Source organism: Amblyomma mixtum, chromosome 2, assembly GCF_055824585.1.
Source record: "Amblyomma mixtum isolate Tamu chromosome 2, ASM5582458v1, whole genome shotgun sequence".
Lineage (NCBI taxonomy): Eukaryota > Metazoa > Arthropoda > Arachnida > Ixodida > Ixodidae > Amblyomma > Amblyomma mixtum.
The window spans coordinates 204,555,424-204,575,877 of NC_143013.1; the positions used below are offsets into that span (position 1 = coordinate 204,555,424).

General features: G+C 47.6%; 1 protein-coding gene across 1 annotated transcript in view; it reads right to left on the reverse strand.

The window, feature by feature from the left end:
• The window catches only part of LOC149362303 (uncharacterized), a 72,018-nt gene that overhangs the window by 33,047 nt on the left and 18,517 nt on the right, over positions 1-20,454 (reverse strand). The window contains exons 7-8 of the mRNA XM_089569689.1: positions 20,309-20,407; positions 12,599-12,637 (exon numbers count right to left, since the gene is read on the reverse strand). Coding sequence (XP_089425815.1) covers positions 12,599-12,637; positions 20,309-20,407 — 138 coding nt within the window. The remainder of the gene's footprint in view (positions 1-12,598; positions 12,638-20,308; positions 20,408-20,454) is intronic.

The window sequence follows — 20,454 nt, forward strand, 5'->3', positions numbered from 1 at the left end:
AAGCATTGCGCAGCGACTGCTCCGATAATAAAATTGGATGGACTTTGGTCGCATGACGCTATAGGGAACCGTAAAAAAGCGCCGCACATTCCTATCGGCAGGTGAGCGATAGGAATAGGAGCGGGAAAGCCCAAAAGCTTTGCCCCTCCGGCTATCGTTACGTGAAAGGCCTCGTTGCAGCTCACATATAGCGGGTGTTTCAGCGAAACTTTAAAGAACCTCTTCAAAATTGGCTATTTGAGAAAAAAAAAATGAAAACATTTCAGAAGGGAACTGTTAGACTTGTAAATTAGTTACAGATTAATTAAAATTTACTAATCAACTTATCATTTAGCGAAGTTTGGCGGTTTTTGTCAATGGCGGATTTGTAGCCACGGAGACGACAATGCCATATTAGCTTTTAAAGCAAGGAAAAAGTCATTCTCTTAAACCCCGGAGCCCACAAAATCGTGTTCTTTTCCTAATTACACCGAAACTCGGTGCACAAGGGGCGCCGGAAACCTAGTGCAAGCGCAACGTCCGCTGATGACGTGTTGCAGTGACTGCGGCGGCCAACTCGAACCGCCTGTGCTTATTCGCCTTGCCAGAGAGCCTCAACGCTCAGCTTAGACCGTGGCCGGCGTAATCTTTTCCTTCATCGCCGGGCGCAAGAAAGAGGCGGCCGCCCATCTTGAGAGCTTCGATATGCGCTGCCGGCCATCTTGTTTGTTTTTATTGCGAAAGTAATACTACTTGCACTTTCACGTCTTTGCCGTGCCGCGGCCGGTGACCACCATCGTGCCGCGGCGGTGACCACCATTGACCTTCATTTGACCTTGATTGAATTAGATTTGATTAGATTGGATTAAATTACATTACATTAGATTAGATTAGATTACATTGGATTGGATTCGATAGGAGTGGAATGGATTGGATTGGATATGATTGGATTGGATTGGATTGTATAACCGATGCATCACCACAAGTCTAACCACAAGCACCACCACCAGCTACACTACCAGCTGTACTATGGCGTAGGTACGGATATTGCTTCCGCAATTACCGGGCTTAACCAAGCTAAGCCACAGCGAATTTTTGTTTATCTCCACCACTTCTGACTTGGCTACCAGACGAGCTGGATGTGAAGCGTCTCCGTCCATTCGTTTCCTCATTAGGTTCAGCTGCTGTTCGATTATAATCGCTGCGTGTTGGGAAGTGCATCAAGTAAAGGTTCGTCTGCGGAGCACGCAAGGCTTTCGCGGAAGTTCAGTTAGCTGTTCCTGCGACTAGTAGAGCCAATTTTACAAACGCGTTTACATTTGCCTTGGAGGTGCTTGTTTTGGGCGGGCGCGTGCGACATAGCTATTGCAGCACCACTGATGTCAGCTCGTGAATCTGAGAAGATTTCAACGCCGCAGGCGTGAACACTCTGCAAATGTCCGCGCCCGCGAACCTGTAGTACTCCGTTGCCGAGAGAGTAGACATTGTGCTCGCTTATGTGAGCGCGTAAAAGTTACACGAAGCGGTTATGGAGCCCGACATCTTGGCCGCCGTGTGCCGACTCGCCCCACATTTCTATCGACATTTACGCGATTTAGGAACACCGCATCAGTTCATGCTCAGAAACGGGAGCGACCAGCTAGTGCAACCAATGATTTTGACATCGATGTGCTGGCATATACGTCGCTGTAAGGCCGGAAGCAAGCGAAGTCACTTTCAAGACACATATTATGCGTGCCTGCTACTAATTACTAAGACTAATCCTAATACTAAGACTAAAACTAATGAGACAATTACTAAGACCAATCGGCCGTTAAAAGCGGCTGCATTTTTGCAACTGGTGTCTCATTCAGTGCGACGAGGGTCCTAATTTCTCTCTCCCCAAAATGCTTTGGACTGCCGAGGCCCAATTTTGCAGGGACTTGAATATCCATTTGCACAACGCACATTATTGGTGAGATAAGAACCCGCATTTCCTTCAAGAGCATAAGCATTGGTCAGGCAACGTTTGGTGTGGCGTTTGTAACGGCCGCACTGTTGGCCATTACTTCGTTGGTGGCAACCTTACTGGAAAGAAGTACACAGAGTGCGTTTGCGTAGTCTCCGAGTGCGCTTCAGTGTAGCCGCTGTCTGTGAAGGAAAAAAAAATGTGGTTCCAGCTTGACGGAGCCCCACCGCATTTTTCTTCAGAGGCTCGGCAATTCATCGACAAGTTCTTTCCAAATGAATGGATTGGGCGTTGTGGAACCACAGCCGAGCCTCCTAGGTCGCCAGATTTGTCACCCTTCGACTTATTCCTCTCGGGAAATGTTAAAAAAGAGGTCTTCAAGACGGAACCAGCCAACCACGAGGATACGAAGCAAAATGTAAGGACACCTCTCGAAAATATTCCAAGAGAGGTGCTTTTATCTGTTATGAATGCCATGAAAGAGCGCCTTCGTCTGTGCATCGTAATGAACGGAAAGCAATTTGCGCACATCATGTAGTGATCGTGTCTTGTCGTCAGAAATGCTATTGCTTTCGTGGAGTGCCCGAATAGGGCCGCAACCACCTGAACATTGAAATATACCATTTTTGTTCATTGGCGTTTGTTATATGACTCAAAATGCTAAAGATACCCGGTGTCCCAAAAATGACTATTGGATTTTGATAATCATTAAAAAAAAAGATGGAATGAGAATTGTATTATTTGCGGCCTTACGGTTAGGAAATCGTGGAATTTTATCGCTTCAAAATTCAAATTTAGTTTACATTTCCACCAGCAGGTGGCGCTGCAGGCGATCTGGACGCGCAGCTGCAAAAAGAAATTTAACGAAGAAGATGACACATGTGCAGTGTGTGGTAGATCTGGGGAAACAATTTAACACCTCATAATCAAATGTGATGGTATCCATCACATTTGATGGCGAATCTTAATAAGAATTGCTAACACAGCAAACAAAAAAATAGTAAAGAAAGAAAAGTTGACCATGGTGGCAATTGCCACCCCCCCCCCCCCGTTGCAAAGGGGGCGCTCCTATCCATCCATCCATCCATCCGTCCGTCCGTCCGTCCGTCCGTCCGTCCGTCCGTCCGTCCGTCCGTCCGTCCGTCCGTCCATCCATCCATCCATCCATCCATCCATCCATCCATCCATCCATCCATCCATCCTGCAGGTATAGCTAAAACGGATCATATTTGAGCTCGTCATTCCGTTGTTCGCCGTCAAGCTGATAGCGTGTGCTATTGAGATTGCAATTCCGCTATACCATCCGTTCAACAGCGGGTGTTTATTCTGTTAGAGTTCCACCGCCTGGAACACAGTTTTGTTGAAAGGAGGCCCAGATGGATGGATGGATGGATGGATGGATGGATGGATGGATGGATGGATGGATGGATGGATGGATGGATGGATGGATGGATGGATGGATGGATGGATGGATGGATGGATGGATGGATGGATGGATGGATGGATGGATGGATGGATGGATGGGTGGGTGGGTGGGTGGATGGATGAATGGATGGATGGATGGATGGATGGATGGATGGATGGATGGATGGATGGATGGATGGATGGATGGATGGATGGATGGATGGATGGATGGATGGATGGATGGATGGGTGGGTGGGTGGGTGGGTGGGTGGATGGATGGATGGATGGATGGATGGATGGATGGATGGATGGATGGATGGGCAGGTGGGCGGGCGGGTGGGAGGGCGGGTGGATGGATGGATGGATGGATGGATGGATGGATGGATGGATGGATGGATGGATGGATGGATGGATGGATGGATGGATGGATGGGTGGGCGGGTGGGTGGGTGGGTGGGTGGGTGGGTGGATGGATGGATGGATGGATGGATGGATGGATGGGCGGGTGGGTGGGTGGGTGGGTGGGTGGGTGGATAGGAGCGCCCCCTTTGAAACGGGATGGTGGCAATTGCCACCATGCTCAGCTTTTCTTTCTTTATTATTTTTTTTGTTTACTGTGTTGGCAATTCTCATTAAGATTCGCCATCATCTTTACCTACGGTTTCCCACAATTCCAACCTTATGCCACATCTCTGCTTTTCAGCCACCAATCCTCCAATCGCTTTTTGCTAACTTCCACTGCAGATTTATTTACCTCACCATTGTTATCATTAAACCCTAGAGCCTCAGAAAGAGTGACTGTCCCTGCATCGACATCCGGATGGATACCATCACATTTGATTTTGAGGTGTTCAATTGTTTCCACAGATCTACCACACACTGCACATGTGTCATCTTCTTCGTTAAATTTCTTTTTGTAGCTGCGCGTTCTAAAACACCCTGACCTAGCTTCAAAAAGTAGGGCACTGCCTCTTGAGTTACCATAGAAAAATTCTTTCCTGATCTGCCTTTTCCAGTATCGATATAGTTCTACACTATGTTTCTTTTCCATTGAATTCGTACAATTCTTAACTTCCGCGTTTTTAACCTGTCGTTTAATGTTCTTTCTCCGTCCTGATGACCGGCATACTTACTCGTTAGCTTTCCAGTTTTTTTCCGCCACCGTGAGTCAACGCTCTTTCTGTATATGTATTTAAATACCTTAGCTGCCCACCTGTTATCGTCCAATTTTCTCAGGCGTTCTTCATATATCATTTTACTCTTAGCTTCCCGTGCTTCGAAAGATGCCCAGCCCATATCCCCTTGTACTGCCTCGTTTGTGGTTTTGCCGCGGGCACCTAGTGCTAATCTTCCAACAGCTCTCTGATTTACGTCTAATCACGACTGAACGTCTGCCCTTAAGCACAGAACCACACTGCCGAAGGTTAGTCCCGGCACCATTATTCCTTTGCAAATACCTCTTAGTACTTCATATTTGTTGCACCCCCATAATGCCCTATGTTTCATTATCCCGGCGTCTCTTCGTCCTTTTGCCCTAAGAGCCTGTTCATGCTTTTCCGTGTATATCTGCCCTTCGTTTAGCCATATCCCGAAGTAGTTGTATTTGGCCACTTTGGGTATTGAGTGGCGTTGTATTGTAAGCACGTGATCAGTTGTATCGTTAAAAATCACCACACCTGATTTAATTGCGCTAAAACTGAATCCTAGAGCGTCTCCTTCGTCTCCACAGCATTTAACCAAAGTTTGTAAATCTTCCTGGCTATCTGCTAACAGTACAATATCGTCCGCATACATTAAACCCGGGAGTCGCTGCTCAACTACATTTCCGCCTAATCCGTACGACAGATTATAACCTAGATCCCTTTCTTCTAGCCTTCTTTCCATATTTATCACGTAGAGCATGAACAGCAGCGGTGATAGAGGACAACCTTGCCTTAATCCTTTGTGCACCCCCACAGTTGTGGTACTTTTTATCCCTTCCCATGTAATTTCAACTTCATTATCTCGGTAGATTTCCTGTAGAAAATCAATTACCTCATGACCGATACCTAAATCTTTCAATATGCTCCACAGGAGTTCCCTGTTCACGTTATCGTATGCACCGCTTATGTCCAGAAAGGCTAAAAACAGAGGTCTATTTTCCGCCTTAGCTATTTCTATGCATTGGGTAAGCACGAACAGGCTATCATCTAAGCGCCTACCCCTTCTGAACCCATTATGAAGTTCTCCGAGTATCCGATTACCTTCTACCCATGACTGCATTTTTAATTTCACCGCCTGCATTGCCAGCCTGTACATAACAGATGTTATCGTAATCGGACGGAAGCATTTTATGTTCATCTCATCTCCTTTCCCTTTATAAATCAAATTCATTTTACTCTGTCTCCAGCTGTGCGGAATTTGATGATTTGTTATGACTGTCTCCAATGCTTTTATCAGCGCTCCCTTGCTTCTTCGACCAAGTTCATTAATCAGCTTAATAGGAATTTCGTCTATCCCTGCGGATGTGGTTTTAGGAATATTCGCTTCAGCCTTTTCCCACTTAAGTCTAGTCAGTTGTAAGCTTTTCTCTATTGTGCTGTCCTGTGTTGCCGCCTCACTTGGGGAGATTAGCCCATTGTCGTTGCTAAAAGATGCAGCTATAAATGACGTAATGTAGTACACAGCATCGTCTCCCTCCAAACATTTTCCCTCAGCATGTATAATCTGTTCCTCCGTTCTTTGATTTGTTTTTCCCAACCAGCTTACATGGTTCCAGAATTTTCTTGGCTCCCCTTTACTTGCCTCGCGAACTTCAGCCACCCTTTATCAGAGGACTGCTTCATTTTAGCCTGGACTAGGACCTGAACTTGGTGTTTCTTTTTTCGATAAGATTCCCATTTTTCCCCTATTTCCTCTTCAGATAACTGCGCCCTCTTTGCTTCTCTGTGTTCCCTTGAAGCCACCCGTCGTTGTTCGATGGCCTCCTTAATTTTCATATTCCACCAGCTTCGTGGCTTCCTCTTTCCTCTCCAGGGGTTTACTCCTTTCACTTGTTTCATTTTTGTAGCGATGAGCAGTTCTAACTGATTATAATCCCACTTTTCTATGGGGCGTTCCTCGATTACTTCTGCTATATCGGCTGATATTAGCGCTATTTGTTCATCGTTTAATTTTGCGTTGTTTTTTTTACTTAGCTGCATTTCTCCTTTGGCTAGGGCTCCCACCTGCAGACTAATACGTTTATGATCACTTCCTAGGCTGTACTTCCCCTCTTCGTAAATTTCCATTATTGCGAGCTTGCTATAGATACCCTGGGACATTAGACAGTAGTCAATGGTTGATGCCAACGAAAATACCCGCCACCTGTTAGTGGAAATATAAACCAAGTTTGAATTTTGAAGGGAAAAAATTCCCTGATTTCCTAAGCGTAAGGCCGCAAACAATACAATTCTATCTAATTCCGTCTTTTTTTTATTGGTTTTCAAAATCTATCAGTCATTTCTGGGACACCCGTTATGAAGTTTAGTTTTCTTAATCATTGGGTGCCATGCACTGCTTAGAAGAAACCGTACGGCACGCTGAGCTACAGTGCCAAAAAGTTTTCAGTTACAAAGTCCTCGTTTATTTTAGCTGTGCAGCCGTTGCTACGTAAAAAAAAATCTCTTAAAGGTGCACTGAAGAGGAATCCGAACTCGTCTTTTTGCCGCGGGAACTCAATCTGCACGTTCCGAGAATTCTTAGAAACTTCGATTTATTGCCCTGTGTGGCTGATTGTCTTAATTAAATCGAATTAACGTCCGGCTCCCGCCTTTTTTTTTTAATTCTCCCTCGTACGGTGGGCGGAGTTGACCAACGCGCGGACTGCCTTTCGGCCAGTCCCGCGGCGGCTTGCAGCTCTGCCATCGGCGGAGTAATACGTAGTAGTCCGTAGAAACAAATAGTCCGTGCGTATTTTTATTGCTGCGGGCTTATTTTGCGGCTATATTATCTGCGAATGAAACTATTTATTCACGGAAACCTAAAAAACAAAATAAAGCGAAAGCAAAGCCTCCACGGAGCTGGCTGCAAGGCACTCCACGCGTTGGTCGACTCCGCCCTCCGTACGAGGGATAATTAAAAAAAAACGGGAGCCGGACGTTAATTCGATTTAATTAGGAAAATCAGCCACACATGGTAATAAATCGAAGTTTCTAAGAATGCTCAGAACGTGTAGATCGAGTTCCCGCGGCAAAAAGACGAGTTCAGATTCCTCTTCAGTGCACCTTTAAGAGTTGATACAAGCACCGCTAAACAAAATTTTGCACTGTCACAAAGAGAAAAACCAGCGTCGAAGGCGGCTCTCGAGGCTTGGCCTATCAACAGTCGCTGAGAGGGTAGATCTGTGCGGGCCAACCTCCTACATTTATACATTAGAGTATCGTTCGAGGTGTTCGGCGCTGTTACAAAAGCGACAAGAGCACACCGTGTGGAGAGGTCTTCGGTTTGCTACACTGTCGCAGAAGCGCGGCTTTATTCTTTCAACGAAGCTAGCGTACGTGATTAAAATGAAAAAATAAAAAGGCTGCTTCTGGAGCTAGAACCGCCAGGCCAGTGCCTATCAGCGTTCTTAAAATCAACGGCCGCGTAGCCATGGACTCTTCCTTGCGCCCAGCGACGAAAGAAAAGATAACGCCGGCCGCTGCCCAAGTTGAGCGTCTAAGCTTCCTAGCCAGGGGAAATAGCGCGTACATTTCTAATTGCCACCTGCCGTCATTGCAACACGTCACCAGCGCACGTTAAGTTCGCACTAGGCTTCCAGCTCTGCTCATGCGCTGAGTTTCGGTTTGGTGCGGAAAAAAAGCACCAGACTTTCTCGCGCAGCAAATGTTCAGAAAACGACTTTTTCTTTGCTTTTTAAAGTAATACGGCATCGTCGTCTACGCGGCTCCAAACTCACCATTGACAGTTTCCTTCTGAAGAGTTTTGCTGTTTTTCTGGAAACGTTTTCGCTGAAACACACGGTATAAACGGCACTCTTATCCTACGCGTGTAAGCAAAGTAGACGTGTTCACTTTCTTCCCCGTAGATAAATTGGAGGCCCGTACATGGAGGTGAACGGGTCGTGAGAACAACTGACGAGTCTTTACAACCAGTGTATTGCGGCTGGAGGTGTACTTGCCATCGCATCAATAATTGCTAATGCGGAAGTTGAAAATTGTAGGAATTGTGCTATATATATTTGCCAATGATGTTAAGAGCTCGAAAGCAGAAAATAGCGGTTGTGGATGATTCAAGACTACAGGATCTCATTGCACAAGCAGCGCTACCCGACACGACTGCGAGGACGGCGTGCGGCGTGTGTTCTAGTCAGAGAGGGCGACCAGTTCAAGCCACGTCCACTTCGACTCGATACAGTACCGGAGTACGCTGACTGCTTCTGATAATTTCTACATGATATGCCGTGAAAGATAAGTCGGCTCGGACTACGCATGTTAACTGCACGACAGGGCAGACACTGTGTGCGTAAAAGAGTGCAATTATAAAAAAGGATAGATAACTAAACCTGAATCCTTAAGTTTTCAAGCATGAAATGCTCCTAGTTTCCAATCCGGGAACAGCCTGGCGCACACGGTCCAGAAACTGCGAAGAATATGACGCAGAAGCAGCAGAAGCTGCGCGACTATATCGTTGCTAGTCTTCCAGCTGCGACGCTGCCCCTCCCCGGACGCCTGCGTGTGGACCCGGAGGGGCACGGGTCTTCTTCTGGCGGAAATAAAGTTTCTTCATCATCATCAGCACCCTCCGAAACATGCCGCCCAGCATATTTCTCGGTGCCTGAGTTTAGTGCCTAATGCGACGTCGCCGCAGCTGTTATTGGTGTATGACATTGGCTACCGCCAGCGGGCGCGCACTGCAACGGACAAGATGCCACTATGGATTTAGTGTGACGGTAGAGGAAAGCAGATAACGCGAAAGCGGTGCTTGCTACCATGCTTGCTGCTCTGCTACGTCGCCGAACCGCAGCCGCCCTCGTAGCTACAGGTTGTCACAACGGAACACCGCTTGGCAACAACCCACTCGTTCCTCAAACAGCACTCGGGACAATAGTGTCCGTTCCAAGACCCGCTCCAAGGACGGACGTCCCAATTAAGCACAGCGAGTCATCGGGATGCAAACCAACTTCAAACTGTGAGACGCGCCACCGCCTCGGGTAAGCTGTTGTATGGCCGCTTGCTCTTACACCAATGTCCTCACCTCTCTTTAACCTGGACTTGCAATGGTCTAAATTTTAGGTACTGAACGTGAAACAATAAAAGTAAAACGGGCCCATACTGAACTAAACGTGCTCCTAAGGAAGGCTTCTCGGGCTTTTAAATACTGGTGTTTAAAGTCCCCATGTGACACATATGGGCTAGGACGGACGCCGTAGTGGAGGGCTCCATATTAATTTATACCGCCGGGGATTCTTTAACGTGCATTGGCATAGCACAGCACACGGGCGTCTTTTGCGTTTCGCCTCCACTGAAAGGCGACCGCCGCATCCGGGACTGAATCAGGGTCTTTTGGTAGCCAAGCGCTCTGACCACTGAGTCACCGCGGCAGGTGCTTCTCGGGCTTCAGTTTGGTGCCTAGCTGTAAGTTGGTATATATTGGCTACGCCGGTGCCCAGAGACAAGACTCCGATCGGACACCCGAACAAAGATGCTTTGTGCTGCGGCCTTTCATCCGATTCCCTAGTCGTGAAGGAAGGCTTGCTCTTCAGGTACAGGTGTGGCTTTTGGTTTTGTAATCGGCTTGTTTTGCGCGCTTAATTCAACGCTCGATATCTCGAAGTAAGATCTCAATTTAGAATTTTTAATATCCAGGACCACCTTCGACGCTTACGGTTTGTCATTTTACTTTGCTCCGCAAACCCAAAATTAAATATTTAATTATTGTTTCCTAACGATTCGCCTTTTATCACCTTCATTACCCTAACCGCCTGTGTCCACAGCAGCACAAAGGCCTCTCTCATATCACTCCAATTAACTCTGTCTTTTTCCAATCGTGGCCAAATAATCCCCGCAGTCTTCCTAGTCCCATATCCACTCCACTTACCCTCTGACGCCCACTGGTACGCTTTCTCTCTTGGAATCCACTCCGTTACCTTAGGGGACCATCGTTTATCCTTTCTTCGCCTTACATACCCTGCTGATGCCCATTTCTTCTTGGTTTCGATTAGGACATTATTAACTGGCGTTTGTTCCCTGAGCCGTTCTGCTCTGTTCCTGTCTCTAAATGTTACGGCTATCATTTTCCATTCTATAGCTTGCTACGCTGTCCCCACTTTAACTCAAACCCTTTCGTTAGCATCTACCTTTCTGACGCGCTGGTTAGTACAGGTAAGATTCCTCTTGATTGGTATTCTAACTATTCGTCTTTAACTCCGCTCTGTTATGGACATAATGCCCAAATAGCAGTGCGCTCCTCCTACTGAAACCACATCAACATACTTACATTTCGCTGGCATGTAAACATCATATATAATATGATGTATAATATACTGAATGTAATTTAATAATATTATATAATGTAATATGTAACAGTCGGAATATCAAAATGAGCAGCCTACGCTAGGGCCCTCTGTGAGCGACTATTATGTAGCGGATAGGCACAAAAAGAATTATAAAAAAGAACATTTATCGGCGCAAGAAACGAAGGCAGATCTCTCTGAAAGCACCCCATCAGCAGGAATTCGAAAGCGGACGAAGGCGCCGCCTATCGAAGTAACCTTTAATGGGGTCGGCTGACTGCGTAGTTTCGGGATAGATGGCGCCCTAATCGAACAAAAAAGTCGGATGCGCAACTTGCTGCTCTTCCGTTTGGAATAATGTTAAGCCCACTGGCTATGGTGCAATTATTTGTGGTTAAGCCATCGTGTGCCTTTTCACGACTGCTTGTTTGGCACTACGTCTTCTTCGGGAGTCATTGTAGTACTCGAGTGGCCTCATAACAACGCACAAACGTGCATTACTGGCCATTTCAAAAATTCAGAAGGGATCTAAAACGCGGTGTCGTAAGCAAAGGGTTGCCCTTTTTCCGTTATTGTTTTGTGAGCATTAAGATGGAGTTGAGCATGAGCTGACTCTGTTCTGTATGAGATGACTCTATTGTTACCCGCTAAAATCTGTGTGCACGTTCACGCGGGTTCGAGAAACCACTGCTCCTACGCAAGCATTGTGGTGTTTTTTATTGTTGTTCCTTTCGTGGTGGAGTGGGTGGTGTATGTAATTGTGTGGTACGATGGCTGGGAGCGCAGACATTGCATGCATAATGACCGTTCAGCTTCAGATCCTATCAGCTTTTTCATGTGGCGCAGTTGCGCCCCATATGCAGGCATGCCAATGAAGACGGTTGGGTTATTCAAGAGAATCTAGAACGGGTTCTCAACAATAGTGAAAACAATGCAAGAAGTCCTTGAAGACCCTGACTCTGCCAGAACAGACAGTTATATGAGCCGTGAAATTCCCCCGTGGTATTGTGACCAACAAGGTTTGTTACATTCAATAAGCGTATACAAAACTGTTTTGGAGGCCCAAGACAGCGAATCACTTTTTTCGTTCAGCAGACATGCACTTTGCATAAGGGCTGACTTCATGTTGAATATTTCATGGCATTTTTTTTAATGCGAGGGCATTGGGAGGACTATGACGTGAAAACTGTCCGGCGTATACCTCTATAACATCTAGAACGAAGAACCGGTTGTAATGACACATCGGCTATAATGAAACACCAGCGATGGTAAGCTGGCAAGGACACCTCAGTGACTGGTGAGTGTGATTATAAATGAAGTTACAAGTAGCGGTAATGGTCGTATACATTTAGAGTTCATGCTCCAGGCTGCGAAACGATACCACAGAGGAAGAGAAGTCAGACAAGAATGCTCGCTTGCCTCCGCATCAATCCTATTGATCGCCCCTCAGTTTTTAAATTTTTCATCACAAGGTGGCACCCGATACAGAAGCAGAACGTTCGTCGTGATATAACTGCCCCTTTTTGTTGACCGCAAAAATATCAGAAACGAAGCGAACCGCGCAGTCTTTCATTTGTCACTTGGCAGGGCAGGTTTCTCTATTTGCTCCCGTATGATACTTTTGAAGAACCGCATTTTTAATACTGGTGATTGCCATGCTCTTCTCCTCGGCTTTTGCCTGGGTTCTCTTAAAATTTTAAGGATTTGCTGCGCTGGCCCACATAAAAAATAGAAGATATTTCATATTATGGTTCTTAACGCAAAAGAAAGGTCACTTGCAGCTCGGCTAGTTACCTGTAGTCCACGTAGGTGCGGGCGCCATGGTTACAGGCACTGTGGGAGGAAGGAAGAAGCGGAAGCATTGATTAGCTAATACATTTGGGTTCTCAGGTGTTTAAAGCGCCCAGTACGCAGTAAGCAGTACACACAAGAGTGCACCGTAATGCTAGACTATGGTGTGCACATTCGCTGTAACGACATTGGCAAGCGTCTAAACACGGTTCCCACTGTGCGCGCATGGAGCCGCAAAAGTTTCCGAAGCTTCGCCTAACCTACGCAGAGTGTCTCTCTCTCCTAACTTCTTTTCTGAAGCAGATTTAATTGTGTGCAGCACTTATTCACGCAGACTTCTCGGTGAGTAAAAACATTTTTGCTGCCTCTAAGCCTCGAGTTCGTCGTATTATCGGAGGAATGAATCTAACCACTAATTAAAATGCTCAGTAACATTCAAATAGGCTCTCAAGTACTGCCGCTAGGGTGTCGAGTGAAAGCGCAACGCTGCGCCATATTCCGCCACACCCGGCTTCAAGGTACGTGCAGAAAATGTGCCCTGCACCGAGAGGACTTGAATACAGCAGCGGCCAGGACATTATAGAGCCCGTTGCAATGCCTTAACTACTCAAATAGTTACGTACACGAAGAGAGAAGTATTTTTCCTAGGCAGGACGTGAGAGGAGTTTACTCGTCGCAGCGTGCTCGATCCGTATTATTACAACCACGACTGTACATGATAGTTAATCTGAAACAAGTGTCACGTCAGGCTTTGCTGCACTTTGTTGGGGATTTAGTCCGGTCTGTCATGCGAATAATATTCTGTCCCTGTTGAAAGATATATATATGCTCCCGCTTCCGTGGCTGAGACAAAAGAAGTGCACGAGACACTGCCCTTCCCCCTCCCCCACACACACACTCACACACACGCACATATATATAGCATACAAGGGAAGAGGAATGAGGGGCTCGTTATAAATATGAGAGGAGCCAACAGCCACCGAAACCAAGGGGCAGAGGGGATTTTAATTTATTTTGTGCTGTTGTTCGATTTAGAATATTACTGAATATGTTATCGCTTAAAGCTAATTGATTAGAAAAGCAGAAGAAAAAACAACCACATGCCGCCGGTGGGATCCGAACCCACGACCTCCGAATAACGCGTCCGGTGCTCTATCGCTGAGCTGCGGCGACGGCTGTCAAATCTTCTGCTTTCGGGGGTATTTATGTTTACTAATAACCTAACCTTGAGAGTGTTCATCAGCGCCACCCACGTTCTTAAGCGGCGGACGTAGCACGTCCTGAGTTGAGTTACCGCAGATGTGACGTAGAACGTCATCGAACGGCGAAGGTGGAAGCTTTGTGAGAACCCTCTTATGCTTCCTATGGCGTCAAGGCTGCCAGAACCGAGGCCCTCGCTAAGCAGTTAAGCAAACAAGGGAAGGGGATTGAAGGCCTCGTTATAAATATGAGAGAAGCCAACAGCCACAGAAACCAAGGGGCAGAGGGGATTTTAATTAATTTATTTATTTTGTGCTGTTGTTCGATTTACAATGTTACTGAATATGTTATCGCTTAAAGCTAATTGATTAGAAAAGCAGAACAAAAAACAAACACATGCCGCCGGTAGGATCCCCTCTGCCTCTTGGTTTCTGAGGCTGTTGATCACTCCTGAAGATCGGTCTTCCGATCGAAACGTCGAGTTGAATAAATTTCTTTCCTTGAACGAAGCGTATACTTCGCTATATATTCTTATAAGCAGTCTAGTACTTCACGCTTTCGCAACCTATATATATATATATATATATATATATATATTGTAAGAAAGAGAGTTGGAGTTCGATGCCCCAGCAGCTAGCGCCGACGAAGGCGAGGAAAAAAATAGGCGAAGCCGACGAAGTTCGGGTTTTGCGCTTGCGAACGCTGGCCTGCTGAGCGGCACCGCTGGGACAAGGACTGTGCCCGTCCACGCTAACTGTGCGAGTTTCCACATTACACTTGGTGGAGGTGCGGCTTGTTCTCCCCGTGGACCTACGCCACGATGCCCAGGCTACAAGGCTCTACCACGACGTCCGACACCTCGGTCCAACCTGCCCAGCCTGTCCTCTGTTCTGGTGCCGTCCGTCAGCGCGACCCGGCGATCTTCAGCGGCACTGACGACACTGACGTAGAAGATTGGTTCGCCTCCTACGAACGCGTGAGCGCATACAACAAATGGGATGACGTCGTTAAGCTCACGAACGTCATCTTCTACTTGACCGACGTCGCCGACCCGTCCTCCCCGGACATGTTTTCCCATTCTGTCGATGCCGCTCTACCACGTCACCAACGCGCCCCGCTCATCGCTTTGCTGCAGCGCTTCCGCGCATCTTTCGACTCTCCTCAAGCACCGTTGGGTCGTGCAACCGCGGTTCGCCACCATATCGACACTGGCACCCATGGACCCTTGCGCCAACGCCCCTATCGCGTCTCCTCCGCCGAGCGCCGCATCATTGATGAACAGGTGACCGACATGCTGAACCGCGGCGTGATCCAGCCCTCTCACAGCCCGTGGGCTTCTCCAGTCGTACTCGTCAAGAAAAAGGACGGCTCCATTCGATTCTGCGTAGACTACCGCCGCCTAAACAAAATTACTCGGAAGGACGTCTACCCCCTGCCTCGTATAGATGACGCGCTGGATTGCCTGCAGGGAGCGGAGTACTTTTCTTCGTTGGATCTGCGCTCTGGGTACTGGCAGGTGCCGATGGCCGACGTCGATCGCCCGAAAATAGCTTTCATCACGCCTGATGGGCTGTATGAATTTAATGTGATGCCCTTCGGTCTGTGCAACGCGCCTGCCATTTTTGAGCGTATGATGGACAACATCCTTCGTGGGCTTAAATGTCAGACGTGCCTCTGCTACTTGGACGATGTTGTCATCTTCTCCCAGAATTTTCCGTCTCATCTTCTTCGCCTGGAGAGTGTTCTTCGCTGCCTCACTGACGCTGGCCTACAGCTGAACTTGAAAAAGTGTCGCTTCGGCGCTCGACAGCTGACTATCCTAGGCCACGTCGTGTCCAAGGATGGTGTACTCCCGGACCCTGCCAAGCTCCGTGCAGTTGCTGATTTCCCGAAGCCCACATCCCTGAAAGAACTCAGAAGCTTTCTTGGCCTTTGTTCTTACTTTCGCCGGTTCGTCAAGAATTTTGCTGCCGTTATCGCCCCGCTGACCCAACTTCTCGCTGGTAGCCACGACCTGTCGGCTTGGTCCCCTGCATGTGACGAAGCTTTTGCAACGCTGCGCCAGCTCCTCACCTCTCCTCCGATCTTGCGCCATTTCGACCCTTCCGCGCCTACAGAACTGCACACAGACGCCAGCGGCATTGGTCTCGGTGCCGTTCTAGCTCAGCGGAAACCTGGTTTCAATGAGTACGTCGTTGCCTACGCCAGCCGTGCGCTCACAAAAGCGGAGACTAACTATTCCGTCACAGAAAAAGAATGTTTGGCGATTATTTGGGCGATCGCAAAATTTCGTCCTTACTTATATGGGCGCCCGTTCGATGTCAATACAGATCACCATGCCCTTTGTTGGCTGTCGTCACTCAAAGATCCATCTGGCCGCCTCGCTCGTTGGGCTCTGCGTTTACAAGATTACGACATTCGGGTCATTTATCGTTCCGGTCGTAAACACTCCGACGCCGACGCTCTCTCGCGCTCCCCTGTGACCTCTGAGCCTGACCCGCCCTCTATTTCCGGCCTCACACCTTCTCTTGACACTATTGATATGGCTTCTGAGCAGCGCAAGGATACATGGATTACTTCTCTTCTGGATTTCTTAGACAACCGATCAGCCCGCCTCCCTTCTCGAGCGCTCCGTCGTCAAGCTCATCACTTTGTCGTGCGTGACCAGCTGCTGTACCGTCGGAATTACCTCCACGACGGTCGCAAATGGCTGCTCGTGATCCCCAGGCATCTCCGCTCCGCCATTTGTGCCAGTTATCACGACAACCCGCAATGTGCTCATGCCGGTGTGCTGAAAACTTTTACCCGCCTGCGTCTTCGGTATTATTGGCGGGGTATGTACCGTTTTGTCCGCCAGTACATACGCTCTTGTCTGGAATGTCAGCGCCGCAAAAACCCACCACCGCACTCACCTGCTCCTCTGCAACCGTTACCGTGTCCGGCCCGACCATTCGACCGTGTTGGAATCGACCTTTATGGCCCTCTTCCCAGCACTGCCGCCGGGAACCGCTGGATCATCGTCGTCATTGATCATCTCACGCGCTATGCGGAAACTGCCCCGTTGCCAGCTGCGACGGCCTCTGACGTAGCCGGTTTCATACTACAGAATATCATTCTTCGTCACGGTGCGCCTCGGGAATTGCTCAGCGATCGGGGTCGCGTCTTCTTGTCAGGCGTAGTGGAAGCCCTTCTTCGGGAGTGTCATATCGTTCATCGCACGACGTCTTCGTACCATCCGCAGACGAACGGCATGACCGAACGCTTTAACCGGACCCTCGGCGACATGATGGCCAAGTACGTTTCTGCCGATCACTCCGACTGGGACCGCGTTCTACCTTTCGTTACCTACGCTTACAATTCTGCAACGCAAGCCACTACTGGTTTTTCCCCGTATTTTCTTCTCTACGCACGCGAGCCTTCCTCCATCATGGACACCACACTCCCTTACCGCCCCGATTCGTCCGACTTTACAACCGTCTCTCAAGCCGCTGCGCATGCCGAAGAATGCCGTCAACTCGCCCGTTCCTTTACTTCTCAAGATCAGCACCGTCAGAAAAGCGCCCGCGCCGCTTCTTCCGGTCTGCCGCCGTCATATCTGCCTGAATCCTTCGTTTGGCTGTGGGTGCCCTCCTCCAGCCCCGGACAGTCTACAAAACTACTGAGCAAATACCAGGGCCCCTATCGCGTTATTCAGCAGGTCTCCCCAGTTAATTATCTGGTCGAGCCCATCACGCCTTCGTCTGACCACCGCCGCAGCGGTCGTGAAATTGTGCACTTAGACCGCCTGAAGCCCTACTACGACCCAGCCATCGTCTCTTGCCCTTAGGCCGCCAGGATGGCGCCTCTTCACCCCGGGGGTATTGTAAGAAAGAGAGTTGGAGTTCGATGCCCCAGCAGCTAGCGCCGACGAAGGCGAGGAAAAAGATAGGCGAAGCCGACGAAGTTCGGGTTTTGCGCTTGCGAACGCTGGCCTGCTGAGCGGCACCGCTGGGACAAGGACTGTGCCCGTCCACGCTAACTGTGCGAGTTTCCACATTACAATATATATATATATATATATATATAGCAAACAAGGGAAGGGGATTGAGGGGCTCGTTATAAATATGAAAGAAGCCAACAGCCACAGAAACCAAGGGGCACAGGGGATTTTTTTAATTCATTTATTTACTTTGTGGTGTTGATCAATTTAGAATATTACTGAATATGTTATCGCTTAAAGCTAATTGATTAGAAAAGCAGAAGAAAAAACAACCACTGCCGCTGGTGGGATCCGAACCCACGACCTCCGAATTACGCTTCCGGTGCTCTACCTCTGAGCTACGGCGACGGCTGTCAAATCTTCTGCTTTCGGGGGTATTTATGTTTACAAGTAACCTAACTTTGAGAGAGTTCATCAGCGCCACCCACGTTCATAAGCGGCGGACGTAGAACGTCCTGAGTTACCGCAGGTGTAACGTAGAACGTCATCGAACGGAGAGGGTGGAAGCTGCGTGAGAACCCTCTTATGCTTCCTATGGCGTCAAGGCTGCCAGAACCGAGGCCCTCGCTAAGCAATTAAGCAAACAAGGGAAGGGGATGAGGGGCTCGTTATAAATATGAAAGAAGCCACCAGCCACAGAAACCAAGGGGCACAGGGGATTTTTTTAATTCATTTATTTACTTTGTGGTGTTGATCAATTTAGAATATTACTGAATATGTTATCGCTTAAAGCTAATTGATTAGAAAAGCAGAAGAAAAAACAACCACTGCCGCCGGTGGGATCCGAAGCCACGACCTCCGAATTTTCAGTAATATTCTAAATTGATCAACACCACAAAGTAAATAAATGAATTAAAAAAATCCCCTGTGCCCCTTGGTTTCTGTGGCTGTTGGCTTCTTTCATATATATATATATATATACTTCGCTATATATTCTTATAAGCAGTCTAGTACTTCACGCTTTCGCAACCTTGGTATATATATATATATATATATATATATATATATATATATATATATATGTGTGTGTGTGTGTATTGAATTTAGACGACATTACAGTAAGCGGCCACATGACTGTGCAGCTACACTTCAGGCTCGGGTCTTTTGAGTGATAGCGATTATGTGGATTTCATGGCGCAACGTAAGCTTTGGCTAAAGAAAACTGTTGCTAATGTGTTATTATGGATCAGTGGACGGCGTCAACGAGCCATTTCCACAAACAATGTACTCCAGAGACACCGCGGAACAGACCAGGTGAAAGCTTGTACACGTTCACAAACCCGGAGATCTCCCTGCGGCATAAGGGATCGAACCCCGAACCTCCTGCGTTCAGGGCAGATGCTGAAATGATTAGGGCTTCACCTAGTGGCTATTTGGGCTTTTAGAGTGCTTCAGAATGTTTTTACACATCCTGTCGAGGTTTTCATGCATTGAGCACCCGAAGAAAACACAAAAGATTTCAAGTTCATTGCCAACAACGCAATGCATGACAAACATCAATGCTGAGCGTCCCCGCGTAAGTATGAAAAACATTTGGCGGGTAGGTTACCATGATCGCGAAAACCATGGAGCGTTGAAATAAAGAGATAAAAAAGTATTCTACGCTTCGCACATTTTTACACTCCAGAGATAAGAGAGGCTTCCAGCTGCATACGACAGCGGTAACCTACATATATGTTCTAAGAGGATTCTGGTGTGGGCTAGTTGGTTCATTCTTAATAAACAGATTCACAACAGCGCTACGGAACGAGGACAGAAGGAACACGAAAAATACAGGACAGAAGGAACACGAAAAACAGCGCCCGTCCTGTGTTTTTCGTGTTCCTTCTGTCCTCGTTCCGTAGCGCTGTTGTGAATCTGTCTACATATATGAAAATGCTGTTCATCCTCCACGAGCTCACGCACTAGCTCTGCTTCGTACCGGTGGTAAATGTAAGATGGTGCCGCAACAGTCTGAGGCTATCAGAAAGAAGTATCACCGCATTTTACGTCTCAGCGTTTCCACTGGTTACTGAGAAAACTTTGCACAAAAGCGGCCCCAGGTTTTATGCCTTACGCCTTATTTGTTCTACTAGTTTTTTTTTGTACCGTTGGAAGAAAAGGAGATTCCTAAGATGTTGAAGTTTTCTCCCATTCAGCCGCGAATAGGAAAAGGCGCACTGTTGCTTCCACATCCCGACACACGACCTTAGCTGGGCGCAGTTTCCAGGAATCGCCTTCCGGTGCGACACGCTGAGGCCGGAGCCTTCTTCCGTGCTCAACTAACTAACTAACTAACTAACTAACTAACTAACTAACTAACTGACTAACTAACTAACTAACTAACTAACTAACTAACTAACTAACTAACTAACTAACTAACTAACTAACTAACTAACTAACTAACTAACTAACTAACTAACTAACTAACTAACTAAATAACTAACTAACTGACTAATTAACTAACTAACTAACTAACTAACCAACTAATTAACTCACTCACTCACTAACTAACTAACTAACTAACTCACTCACTAACTAACTAACTCACTCACCGCACATGCAGTCGTGTTCGAAGCAGCCGTTCGCATCCGTCGGGGCGTGAGGAGCGCATTGTCTTCCCACGGGACACCGGGCGGGGCAATTCATCGGCACTGCGGGCATCGAAACCATGCAACATATATCAGTGTGGGCAGAGAAA